A 13,886-nucleotide genomic window follows, 5' to 3' on the forward strand; every position below is an offset into this window, starting at 1 on the left:
ATAAAAATTAAGATTTAAACAACTTGGCTCAAATAATACATTAATTTTAACAGAAGAATTAATATAAATGCTTTCATAAAATTATAAGTTTCACATCTCTGCCTTTTAAACTAGCCAAAAATTGGCCATATTCACTTCAACTGTAAATGCCTCAATGTAAACTCAGCGTTTTCTTTTTTTTTTTTTTAAAGAAAGGAGGGACAAGTCGAAATACATTTTTGTGGTAATCATTATTATGCCACAAATGCTGCATGTCAATTGAGCCTAAGTTGTGTTGAACCCAGAATATTCCTTTAAAATATATTTGAATAATTTCTGTTTCGGAAACAATGTGAATCACTGCTCTGGCTTGAGTTTAAACAGATTATTTAGCAGAGTTGGGCCACTTTTATTCAAATGAATGGGAGAAATTGGAGCGCCCAACGGAAGCCAATGGATATAGAAAGTAAGTCCCGCCTTACAAGTGTATGGAATGATATTCCAGACATTAGTCAAAAGGAATTGCAAATTGTATTTGCAATTGCGTTTTCAATTTGTGGACGCATAAAATGTGACATAATCCAAACGCAATTGCAAATCGCGCATTACGGTTTGCATTTTCGTTTAAGCGAACGCACAGTGACTGCCAAATTTCAAATGGAAAAGCAAAGTCCGTTTGCAACTGTGTTTCCCATATCTTACGAGTTTTGGCCCTGTCATATTTAAATAGCAATTTCAATTACCACGTCTGCTTTTTCACTTTCTCAGCGTCGCGTATGTAGCCAGCCAAAACTCAAATGGAATACTAATTCCCTTAGTGTTTCCATTTCTGATGCCTTACACAGAAACCTGTCAATCAGGGTCAAGGGTGGGATTATGCTATGGGGCGTGTTTGTCTTGGGAAGTGACGTCTTTTTTTCATCAGGTCAGAGGACATTTCTCCATAAAGTAAGATCTTTGTCCCCATGTGCACTTGCAAACTGTAGTTTTGGAGCAGTGGCTGCTTCCTTGCTGAGCAGCCTTAAGGTTATGTCGATATAGGACTCGTTCTTCTGTGGATATACTGTAGATACTTGTTGACCTGTTTCCTCCAACATCTTCACAAGGTCCTTTGCGGTTGTTCTGGGACTGATTTGCACTTTTTGCACCAAACTGTGTTCATCTCTAGGAGAATGTGTCTCCTTCCTAAGCAGTATGATTGCAGCGTGTTCCCATGGTGTTTATACTTGCATACTATTGATTGTACAGATGAAAGTGGTACCTTCAGGAGTTTGGAAATTGGATGAACCAGACTTGTGGAGGTCCAGAATCTTTTTTAGCAGTCTATTAAGCATTGTGTAATGCAATAATGCTAAATGGGATATTCATGAAAGTTATACAATTTTAATATATTTTATATGATATAAACCACCACAAAGTAGCAATTCTGCATCTGTATATGCTGCTTTTTATTGTTTTTCTATAAAAAGTGCGCCAGACCAGTGGTTCCCAACCTTTTTACTTTGAAGCCCCCTCTACTTGCATATAAGTCTACACATTCAGTTTATCACCATGGATGCGTGCTCTCTCTCTCCTCGCGCTATATGTTTGCTCGTGTGCGTGCACAAGAGAGCACTATCATCGATGACAGTGAGAAATGCAAAATGATGATTGCAATAAAATGATTATTTGGAAAGTACATTGCCATGGATTTTGCGTAACTGGGATATATGATACTTGATACATTTCTAGCGGTTGACATTTCGTTTACACATTAAGATTAAGATTCAACTTTATTGTCATTGTGCAGAGTACAGGTACAGAGCCAATGAAATGCAGTTGTTTTCGCATATCCCAACTAAGCTGGGGTCAGAGCCATGAAACAGCGCCTCTGGAGCAGATAGGGTCAAGGGCCTTGCTCAAGGGCCCAACAGTGGTATCTTGGCGGATGTTATAGAATTTTCATTACTAATGCAGATCCAAGCAAAAGAAACCCACAGGCAACTTGTCCACGCGACAGCCAGCACACCTGTGCTAGAAGCAGAATACTGTAAGTTTGGTATGCGTCATCCTCACACAGTTGTGCAAAGAGTCTGTTATTGAGTGACATTTCATGATAAAGAAATAAAATAATGTTTGAGATTTTGCTTAAATTGAGTTAGACGATGACGCTGACATGCTGTTTACTGTTATCACGCATTTTATGGATTTGGTTCAGAATCTTGCGTGTGAGATTAATCCCTCATTATTCAAAACGTCGTCTGTCACTTTGACTTAAAAAAAAAAAACAAGCAAGAAACTCCATTTTAGCCATCTTGTTGTAAGTAATTGTTTTAAATAATTAACGTAAATTAAATGGTATTTATTATTATCTTTACTCAAACACAAATACCCCCCCCCCATACAATTCCAAACATCCCCCAATGAAATCATTCATTGTCAGTAATTATTGTGCATCATAGCATCCTCTAGAGTCTCTACACTCAGCTGTGATGAGCATGAGATGAAAAAGCCAAGCTATTTCAAACAAACAGACTTATGATGCACAACACAGCTGCATCTCAGATGATTACAGTGATTAACGGATCTCAAATAAAAACACTGTTTAGAGAAAGGAAAGGAATTTTTGGTTGCATCCCCAAAATTAAAAGAAAATAAGGAGTTATTTTTGCACAAAGGGAGCCTATTTTTAGAACCATCAAGACTAGCTGAACTCTTTATGTGCTTCCAAAATTAAAATGACACAGGGCCACAACATTCTACAAATTATCAGCATCACTTAAACCAACAAAAAGAAAAGATAAGGTCAAGGTTTTCTTTTATCTTGTGACTCATAAAATAAAGGGTGAATTGGTTTCCTGAAGCTCTTTGCACAAGACAAACAACTGTACAACCCTCGACTGGCCATTCTTATGAACTTGACATCATTATGACATCATCATGACATCATTCTCTCACACAGAGTAATTTACTTTTATTGGTCATGAGTTAAATTTAGTTGTCTGGCTTACTACTTACCTCAAAACATGTGAAGAAAGACATTTAATGTTTTTTCAACCTATTTGTTGTGTTTCAAGAATGTATGCACAGAACATGGACAAATTGAGTTTTGGTAAATATATAAACAATGTATTTTTATTGCTTTTATACTTTCTCCATAGATCATTGTGCAATAAGAAGACCTCCAGGAAAGAGGGTCTGAACTTTGATGCCAAAGTTCACACAGAGACTACAAACATGGTGGACCTCTTTTATTGCTCATTTAGATATTATGGACACTTTTTCATTGGATAAATGCTGCAGACAAATGCTTGATGCTTTATGGCATTCTACTCTCTTCTGTGTATCTTACAGAAAATATACAGTATGGAAAGATCTTGGCTGTATTATTGGGCCAGCATCCAGTTGACTTATGTTTTATCAATATATGTTTTATATTTTTTATGTGATCAAAGGCCTTGTCTCATGGTAGATTCATTATATGTTGTATTGGTCTTCAGTGATGCAAAATTTAAGCAAATAATTCTGTTTTGCATTGTTGCATTGATTCTTCAATGTATTTATAGAATGTATAGGAGTTTTCAAGCAAAACAGAGAGTCAAACTGTTTTAGTTGTTACTTGAGTGTCTTTCAGGTGTGGAGAGGATTGACAGTTGGCTTCTGATTATGAAAGAATTGTAAGATTTTTAACATTGATTGAATGTTATTTTTGGATAGACCAATTTGTGAATGTTGCCTTTAGTCTATGGAAAAATAATCTCCACATTTAATTTTCTAAAGTAAAAAAGGATGTTTTGTTGTCTTATTCTCTAACCTATAAAAAACACCAGCCATTCTTATAATGCCATAGCAATCATTATAATAATATCATCGTATTATAAACAACAATTACATTGTATTTATTATAACTGAAAATGCATTAATCCATTAGTTTGCTCTCTCATACTCCACCGGAAATAATAATTTGGTAGTAATTTGGCTGTAATAGTAATGTGCACATCTATGACTACGTTAAATAAAAACAAATCAAAGATGGAGCTAGTGTGAATAAGGTCTATTTGGATACTTAAGCCACATTTACAAATGTATGAATGTCATTGCATTAGATAACGAAATGTAAAATGAAGTGACATTTATTTTAAAGAAAGATAGCTCAAGTACACTATTATTTAGGCGAATATAGGGATTGGTACATGTGAAATATATTGCAAATAATAATTATTTTTTCTATTTTTGTATTATTTTCTTATATTTTTGTGTATTATATTATGTATTATTATATTATACTTTTGCAACTGCAAAACCAGCTAATAAAATAAAAGTTAATTCTGATAAAATGTCATAACATCATTAGTTTGCCGATACTTGCAGAAACTTGCTGTAATATTCTCATGCAATGAAATTCATACATCTCTAAGGGTGCCTTAATCATTCAAATACTTTTTGGAGCCTCTCTGTCTTGTTACATCATACACTAAATTATTATATTAATATAATTATTTAATATTTGTCTCTGTAAAATATATTAATCAATTGGTATATTTATAACTATTACAATTTATTATGATATTGTTTCAATAATTAATAGAGACACTGTTTCTGAATTCTTTCTGTCAAAAAAAGCTGGTGTGTCAGACATTGCCACTGTTCTGGCCCGAAATGGTTGTAAGGTCACAGTGGTTGAGAGGGACATGAAAGAACCCGATAGTGGGGGAACTTCTGCAGCCGGGAGGATACCGGGCACTTAAGGAACTTGGCCTGAGGAAACTACCTTATCTGATCTTACTGATACATAATGCATGTTGGCTCAAATCCTCCTTAAAGGAGTAGTTCACCTAACATTGAAAATCTGTCTGGATCTTGTTTAGCAGATCAAGATAATGAATGTGGATGGAGACCAGAGGCTATCAAGCTCCAAAAAAGGCCCAAAAAGCATACATAAATGTAGCCCATGTGATCTGTGTACTGCATTTCAAGTCTTCTGAAGCCTTATGATAGCTTTGTTCGACAAACAGACTGAAATTTAAGCCTTTATTCACTGAAAATCCTGGCTTGAAACTCTTGCTTGATAGCTGTCATTAAGAGCGGCTTAGACATTCTGCATAATGAGAGAATTTTCATTTTATGAGGAACTATTTCTTAACATCTTTCACATACCCAACAATTCTTATGTATTTATTGTTGAATAGATCTGTAATATCTAAAAGCAGATATCCAAATTGCACGCTATACCACTACTTTAACAAATTGATATAGACTCACAGTTTCCTGATGTTTTCTGTTTGTGTTCTCTCAGATGTTGTTGAGAGTCTGGAGAATGGTTATGTAATCCATGATCTGGACAGCAGGACAGAGGTTGAGATCCCGTATCCCGGCAGGAGAACAGCATTCAGTATGGACGTGCCTTCCATCATGGCCGCTTCATCACGGGACTGTGTTGAGCTGCTCTTGCTGAGCCCAAGTAAATTTCTGATTGAGTTTGTTATCTCAAGATTTGAATATATCAATATAGAGATTATATCAACTAACAGTGTTCAGCGACAAGATTGTTATTACTTTTGCATCAGATTTATTTACATAGCAATACTGTAATGCACAGTGGAGTATTTCGGCACTTACTGTTAGATACACCTAAAAAACTGTAATTGCAATAGATAATAAAATATAAAGCAACAAGCCTTTATAGGGCTTTCATATCACTTGAAGCAATTGGAGACAGATAGGTCTAATACCATGTTTTATTTGCACAATGTGAAGTTTGTGGAGGGCACAGTGACCAATCTGGAGGAAGAAGATAGTGACAGGAATTCAGTACAGGGAGAAAGACTCAGGAAACATCAAGGTACAGTATAAAAACATATTGAGAAATTGTTCAAAACAGCTCCTATGATGGTTTAGGTTTAGCTCGCAGCATTATGCAATACTGTACTCCATATGTGTATCATGTAGATATGGCAGTAGAAATTGCCTTTAAAATGAATGGTCACCGTGAACATTTTCAATTAAAATTCAAAACTTTATTGTAAAAGAAATCGACTGAACAGTCAACGTAATATTTAGATGAACTTAAAACAACATAAAACATAAGGACACGCACGTAGCACAAATTGCATGGCCGCGTACATCTCTCTCTCTCTCTCTCTCTCTCTCTCTCGAACTGGCGTCTCTGGCCCCCCTTTATCTCACTCTCCTGCTGATCAGCGCCGGCTGTCCACACTCACGGCCCGGTCATTCCCTCCTCTTCCTCATATTTATATACACATATTTATATATTTATTTATATTATTTCTTTACATTCACCATAAACTCATGCCATTGGTTGAACCATTGCTGCTATGTCAGGTGGTTCAAACAAACAGAGCAATGTGCCACAGAGCCACAGTGTTTACCCTATACAGAGGGATCAACTTACGAATGGTTCACAGCAGTAAGTTGTCTACATATTAAGCTGGGTTATGAGAAAGTATTTTAACACTGAAAAATGATACACATCACCTTTCATAAATCACTACAGAGACTGAGACTCAATTAAGTCCATGTCATGTTTTTTACAGCCCCCTAAAAAAGAAAGATAGAAAAAAGCTTTAAATTCAGCTCATAACAAGTTTTTTGATGCAGCATCTTTCAAGCTGTGGCATGAAACTGCAGTAACTGTGTTGAGAGTCACATACTGCCTGTCCTCCAATAGGTGTTCTGCTGTTGGGAGATGTGTACAACATGCGTCATCCTCTGACTGGTGGAGGCATGAGGGTTGTGATGAACGATGTCCAGATCTGGAGAGAACTGCTCGAGAACATACCCGACCTCTATGACAACACCGCCTTACTGCAAGTAATCACAAGAACTAACTTAAATGATCAAAGGGAGTGAAATTAAAAAAGCTCATTCAATAATGAGATTCCATAAAGAAATGCTCACCTGACTGTAATCGCTGCTCCTTACCTTCCAGGTAAGGTCATTGATTGAGGGAACGTTTTTTTTGTTTTTTTCTGCACTTCACTTCTTTCTGTTGATTTTGCTTTCAAAATTAAATGGCTTTAGAGGACTTGAAATAAAAGCGTACAAGTCATATGGACTCCCATAATGATATTCTCACGGTGCGTTTTTTCCCCCCAGCTTGACAGTCGAATGACAGAGGCTATGAGCTGTCTTTGCATGAAAAAGAGCGATGTAGGATCTTCAAAATGTCACCTTTTGTGTTTCACAGAGAGAAACAACAACATGAGGGTGAATAAATAATTACATATTTTTTCCCCCTTTAATCCTAAAGATCTAAATAGCAGCAACTATTGCAGCTTGTTATATCTACCACCTCTTTTTTCAGATTCATTGCATCAGTTGAGAAAGGCCTGTTTCCACTATTGGCTTGGTGGAGAATGAATTAATGGACCCATTGGTCTCCAAGTATTGACAAATCTTACAGAATTAGATAATCATCAGTGTTGTCTTCCAAATCAGATTTTTTTCCTTGTCCATGCAAATATCTGAGCAGACAGCTTTGTAGCTGTAACCCTTAACTCTGATTGGTCACTTCTTCGTCGTAGCCCTGTACGCCATATACTTGAGCTTCAGGTCTGAATCATGGCTCACAAAACCACTGGCCTTTTTCAACAGTAGAGCCATCTTCTACAGAGCCTGTACCGTCATGTTTCCACTCATTTACTCTGAGTTACAGTAACTGGTTTACTAGAAGAGAAGAATTTAAAAACAGAATCTGATTTTTACTCTTACCGAGTGCCTCGTTTACTTTGGGGAAAAAGAAATCCATGCTTAAGAAAGAAAACCGCAAAAGGCTTCAAGATGAATCATCGTAAAATATCAACAACTTGTATTCACAATGTGTCTGATATTAATAGAAAGTGACTCTGACTATTTAATTTCATACACTAAATGCTTAGATTTGCCTTAAGCCCTCCATTTAAATGATGCAAAGCTCTATGTTTTGCTTAAAAGTACACATGAAACAGTAGGCGCAACCCATCAACTCATTTAGTAATGTGAGATTTCTGAGTAAAATAGGATCGAGTTTGAAGGGCAGAAATGAAAAATGTTTAGGGCTTATTGACGTTGGCCGAGAAGGAAAGTGATTTCAGAGGCGAGAAGAATTCATCACTGATTTATAATTATCAAACCACTAGGTTGCTTGAACAAGGAGGACGATCAATAAAGCTGCATTTGTGGCTAAAGCACTTGTTTTTGTTTTCCAGAAGTGCATTGCTTTACTGCTAATTAAATTTCATTCTTTTCTTTTTCTAAATTATTCACAATTATTTAACGTCATGATTTTGGACATGCGGCCTTCCATTATTATCTGTGTCTTTTGCTGTTTAACCACAGACACTTTTCACTAAGTAGAATTCAGGTTAACATTTAGTGCAGTTACAGAAATCAAATGTGCAATGAATGAAATGATGTGAATAGTACCTGAAAGAGGACAAGGCTTTAATGTAAGGAAAGAACTATTTAATTTATTTGGATAATTCATAACTAATTTCATACACGAGCTTCTGGTTTATGAACTAACCATGTTTGTGTTAATATACTTATTGTTCTATGCATGTAGTCACTTTATGGACCATTCAAACAATTTGTTAAGTTTTTCCATATATTGATTTGTATGATTTGTAGGTCGCGAGTACAAGCGGCCGAAATGGCCTTCCTCAGAAGGGTGGCGGGCTTCTCCCTTAGAGATAGGGTGAGGAGCTCAGTCATCCGTGAGGAGCTTGGAGTAGAGCCGCTGCTCCTTTGCGTTGAAAGGAGTCAGTTGAGGTGGTTTGGGCATCTGGTAAGGATGCCCCCTGGCCGCCTCCCTAGGGAGGTGTTTCAGGCACGTCCAGCTGGGAGGAGGCCTCGGGGAAGACCCAGGATTAGGTGGAGAGATTACATCTCCACACTGGCCTGGGAACGCCTCGGGGTCGCCCAGTCAGAGCTGGTTAATGTGGCTCGGGATAGGGAAGTTTGGGGCCCCCTGCTGGAGCAGCTGCCCCCGCGACCCGACTTCGGATAAGCGGTTGAAGATGGATGGATGGATGGATGATTTGTATGATATTTAATGTCAAATTTCATTCAGAATGAAATGACCCATAACAGTTGGTTATTTGTGTTAACTCATGTGCGAACCTGTTCAACAAGCTTTGTATTTTCATGTCTGTCATTCCTTTATAATTGGATGAAGGCATGCTGGATAGATTAACAAAGAGAAACATTTGTACCATTCACAATATGTCCAACAGGTGGCACTCTCGCTTTATAAGGATGACTATAGTGTTTGCCACTCTGACACAGTGCTTTAAAAATAAATAAATACGATTTTGTTTTTTTTTTACACTGTATTAATACAAAAAACACAAAATATTCCTTATATATTCAATAATGTCAATGTTATAAACAGACAAACACTGTAAATAACGGCCCCTCTTAATCTCAGCTCTCACCCCTGACACATCTTGATCTGAATGTTCTCTGTTTAGTTTCTCCATTATCTACATATCTGTGTGGGTCAGCTTAAAGCTGGCTCAACCCCCATGGTCTGAGTCGACCAGTGAGGACAGATATCTCTCCACATTCTGCCAGACCCATGATGCTCTGTGGGGGTCATTTGAGGGAATGATCTGCCATGGAAAACAGGACCAGGGCATGCAGGTGGGCTACACCAGCATCTCCTCAAAGCTCATTTAGCAGATGATGGCTAAAATGAAAAATGGGGGGTGGCATTAACATGGGAATATTGTTTTAAATGGTAATTCATTCATAGTTTTTTTTATATGCCCTCAATTTCACTTTCTATCCTATTAGTCTTGTGTAATACCCCTTAACCAATTCCATCCTAAAAATGACATTATTTTGGAGGGTAAACAACATATTTTCAATCTAAAACATCACAACCTGTTTGATATTTATTATTATTGTTATTACCATGGTATTTTTTTGTAAGGGTCAGTTTTAATATGGATTTATTCATATTTTTGTTATATTCTGTGGTGAAAAACATATCAGTCATGATACTATCCCAGGTTACAACAATTTATTAGTTTTCATTGTTCGTTATACATCAATGTAACATTATATTCTGGTGAAGTAGATGAAGGTTTGCACTTGTCGTCGGATGTATCCACTATTGTGGAAGAAAATTGACAGTTCCTCTCACTCTGTGCACAGTCAGTCTACACAGCGAAAGAAACAAATAACCAGACGAAAATGCTGGGACAGGACACGTTAGAAGAAGAGACTTTCCCTGCTGGAGTCCGTCAAATTTGACCCTGTGCTCAATACTTGAGATGCCCATCTAGGGCACTTCCTCTCCACAGTAGCAGTAGATCTTAATAAATGATTAGGTAGTCTATAAACTAAGAGACAGATAAACAAAACTAGATACTGTACTGCTACTGAGGCCTGAAGAACCTGGCTTTAAACTAGATTATTAAAGTGCGAGAAGCAACCCACCAATCCACACTGTATATCTGTTTATATATTTATATATAGGAACAAATCTACTATTTTGACATTAATTTACAGGATAATATACATTATATTAGTAACAGCTGAGATATCAGCACAAACAAATATCACTATAAGAGCAATATATATATATATATATATATATATATATATATATATATATATAAAATCATATACATAAATACAGATTTGTCATTATATATCTATATTATATACTGTATATAAATTAAACCACATCTCAGGCTTTTCATATGATAACGTGAAAAGCAATTAATTTGTCAAGACGTAAAAGATCTCTGAAAGAGAGACGGGGAAAACAAAAATGCCCCGTCTGGATTAATTAAGGTCACAGGACAGGAATTTGCATATTCCACAAATCTATTGCGACACATTTCTGCCTACGAACAGTAAAGTCGACCCTTCCAAAAGTGAAAGGGCCGGTGTTAGCCACACTCACACGTAAACCCACTGAACAGAACATTACGACTATGGGGTTTGCGATTATGTGCTTCGACATGGTGTGCCATGATAGTGAATGACAGAAAGACTACAAATTCACGACACTTGAATATTTAGCCTCAAAAGAAACTACAGAAGTGATATCAATATCAGTTCTTCTTACAGACGCCATTATGATCCTTAAAATCGACGTCCCATCTCCAAAAATGTATATTTGTCCTCCGAGAGCAAGGGAATGTGTTTTCAGTTGTTTGCTTTTCTTGTCTCCTCCCCATTGAGTCCCGTGTTGCATTAGTGAGATAAAATTGGCTAACATCAGCTCTTAAACAGTTACCTGGCGCATTGGCTCAGGTAAATTGGACCATGGCAGTTTTCAGGCAGCCCAAACCTGTGCCATTATCATTTCCACTTGATGTGAAAAGTGCTCAAGTGGTCCTTTGATACCCAAGGCCGTCTCTACATCCTGCAGTTTGTTATTAACGCTGCACACGGCTTGAACAAAACACACATATACTAAACAGCACAAAGAAGAGCTCTGTATTAAATGCAGGAGTAACATATGACAAGCGCGGTACAGTAGCATCCATTACAGGCTTCCTGGGAACCGCAACGATAAGCAGATAGGTTTTGGGATCTGCCTGATGTCCAATTCCTCTCTCAGAATCTGGAGATGTTTTCCCCGCAAGCTGCTACTCAAATGACCAGATCTCAATGTCCTGTACGTAGAAATCCTCCTTCGTGGACAGCATAGGATTCCCGAAGGTTTTGCATGAGTGACTTCTGCCGTGATAAAGATCTCCGTCCAACCAAAGACCAAATTCACCACTGAAAGAAAAGACAGGAAAACATTATCATTAGTGATGCTTCTTCGTGAGCGAATTGGACGTTTTGAATGAATCATTTTCTCATATTCCTCGTTCACTGACGCTGTTCCTGTTGAAGCCGTTGAGCTCTATTTTGAAGCAGGAGACTGCTCTGGTGACTTTTCATGCCTGTAAAGACTGACTATAGCACAAGACATGACAGTGACTCTATGACTGTATGATTTTAGCCTGCTAAACAATGACCAAAAGTTAAATGTTACTAACCTTCCTCCACCAAAGGCTAAAGAATCCATGTCTCCTTTAATGAAGAACAGATTATCACCTGTCCATTTGTATGCCTGCCAGTGTAGAACAAAAGCAAAAATTCAATTCACCCCTCATTACATTACACAGAAACCAAAAGACAAAAAATCTGAAGTAGCTGCAAGCTCAGTCCACCGTTAATAAAACAGAATGGATAAATCTAAACACATAAGCGACACAAACCTCAAACTCAGGGTAGAAAGTGAAAAGGAAAGTCTCTCCCGTGCCATAGAAACCCTCACTGACTTTGAAGGGTTCTGACGCCAAAGCTCCAAAGATCTAAAACAGAACAGAGACACAATCAGGGTAAAACTATTTAATACAAGTTAAAGGGCACCTATTATGGAATTTTGAAAATTACCTTTCATGTAGTGTGTAACATAGATTTAAGTGAACAAAAACATCCTGCAAAGTTTTATATATGAAAGTTCACCGTAAAAAAAGTTATTGTCTCTCAAAAGTAGGAGTCGACTCTGAGTCAATTTAATGAATCGTTTTTCCAATGAGTCATTTTCCTTTTCGTTGTGACGTCAACACGAAAAATTATCAAATTGGCCGCGCCCACTCATTGCGTGCGCAGACACCAGGGAAAACTTGAAAACATCATGTCGACAACAAGACGCTGTGTTCTGAAGTGCATATCAAAAGCGACATTTTGTTCACTGCCCAGGGACGAGCATGTGAAGAATCAGTGGCTAGAGTTTATATTTACAACTAGACCACACAAATATAGCCCGAACCTTGTGCTGTGTTCGCGTCATTTTAATGACGATTGCTTTATGAACATGAATGCTTTCAAGTGTGGATTCACGAGCCGGTTGATACTGAAGGAAGGTTCAGTACCAAGTTTATTTGGATCAGCTTCCTCCTCCGAATCACAACCTGTAAGTATTATTAATAATTGTTGCTTTTATGTGTTTTTTAGCATGCTTAATAAATATTTGTGTGTGTTGTGTAAGTTACGCTCAGCGCAGCTTCTAGGTCTCCAATGTCAATTTTTTGGAAATATGTGAAATGTTTGTCGATGTTATTGGAGTTGTCATAAAGAATAGAGCAATAACTTGTAGTAATGCAGTGCTTTACCAATATGTTTATGCGTTGGGCTAACGCAAACAATAACTGATTGGGTGTTTACCACCGAACATTGGGCTATGATCGCTAACATAAATCAACTCAAATTCCTTCTCTGATTTTGATTTTTTTACTACAAAGCGGTGATGGGCGATCCGTTTCCGACAATCTCTGCACAGAGTATACCAATCACAACTGACTGGGTCATCTGACCAATCACCGCAGATTAGCGTCACGCAAAGGAGGGGTTTGGAAAAATGAGTCGTTGAACGAATCATTTGGGAGTCGGTGAGCAAATCAGGTAAACATAAATGCATATTATAAGACAACAAAACTGTTTTTTGTCATCGCATGCATGTAAAACTGTTGTTGGGGACTCCCAAAACAATATTAGGAACATTTTAAATGCCATAATAGGTGCCCTTTAATGCAATAGGTATCATGAACAAACAATTAACAAATGATTTAATTTTTCTACAGCATTTATTAATCTTAGTTAATACAAATACAATTGTTCATTGTGTTCATTTAAGTTCATAGTGAATTAACGTATGTTTAATAATACAACTTTAGATTTTTTAAATGTATTGTTATATGGTGAAATTAACCATGATTAATAAATGCTGTAAAAGTATTGTTCATTGTTTGTTCATGTAAAGTAATATTGTTAACTAATGTAAAACAAATGGAACCTTATTGTAAAGTGTTACCACAATCACTGAAACGACATGTTAATTATTAATGCTAATCGGTTTGCTTATTTTATTGATTCATTCAACTTTTAAATAAAGGAATGTGATCAATAGCATATTA

The 13,886-nt window shown here is 37.0% G+C and overlaps 2 protein-coding genes across 8 annotated transcripts in view; one reads left to right on the forward strand and one right to left on the reverse strand.

Annotated features, from left to right (window-relative positions):
* The first annotated feature begins 1,562 nt into the window (after window positions 1-1,562).
* On the forward strand, window positions 1,563-7,648 carry sqlea (squalene epoxidase a). The gene is given in 12 exon segments (XM_052146532.1): window positions 1,563-1,608; window positions 4,582-4,663; window positions 4,665-4,723; window positions 5,255-5,329; window positions 5,332-5,419; window positions 5,540-5,546; window positions 5,716-5,753; window positions 5,755-5,800; window positions 6,301-6,385; window positions 6,647-6,824; window positions 7,239-7,362; window positions 7,451-7,648. Coding segments are annotated over 12 exon segments (1,026 nt in total).
* A 2,323-nt stretch (window positions 7,649-9,971) lies between these two features.
* Window positions 9,972-13,886, reverse strand: part of oxr1a (oxidation resistance 1a) — a 188,405-nt gene continuing 184,490 nt past the window's right edge. For all 7 annotated transcript variants that reach the window (XM_052146833.1, XM_052146835.1, XM_052146836.1 and 4 more), the window contains 3 exons: window positions 12,186-12,281; window positions 11,964-12,037; window positions 9,972-11,700 (listed from right to left, as the gene is read on the reverse strand). In XM_052146833.1, the coding sequence (XP_052002793.1) occupies window positions 11,565-11,700; window positions 11,964-12,037; window positions 12,186-12,281 (306 nt within the window). In that variant the 3' untranslated portion in view covers window positions 9,972-11,564. The remainder of the gene's footprint in view (window positions 11,701-11,963; window positions 12,038-12,185; window positions 12,282-13,886) is intronic.

Source organism: Xyrauchen texanus, chromosome 17, assembly GCF_025860055.1.
Source record: "Xyrauchen texanus isolate HMW12.3.18 chromosome 17, RBS_HiC_50CHRs, whole genome shotgun sequence".
In the NCBI taxonomy this organism is placed as follows: Eukaryota; Metazoa; Chordata; class Actinopteri; order Cypriniformes; family Catostomidae; genus Xyrauchen; species Xyrauchen texanus.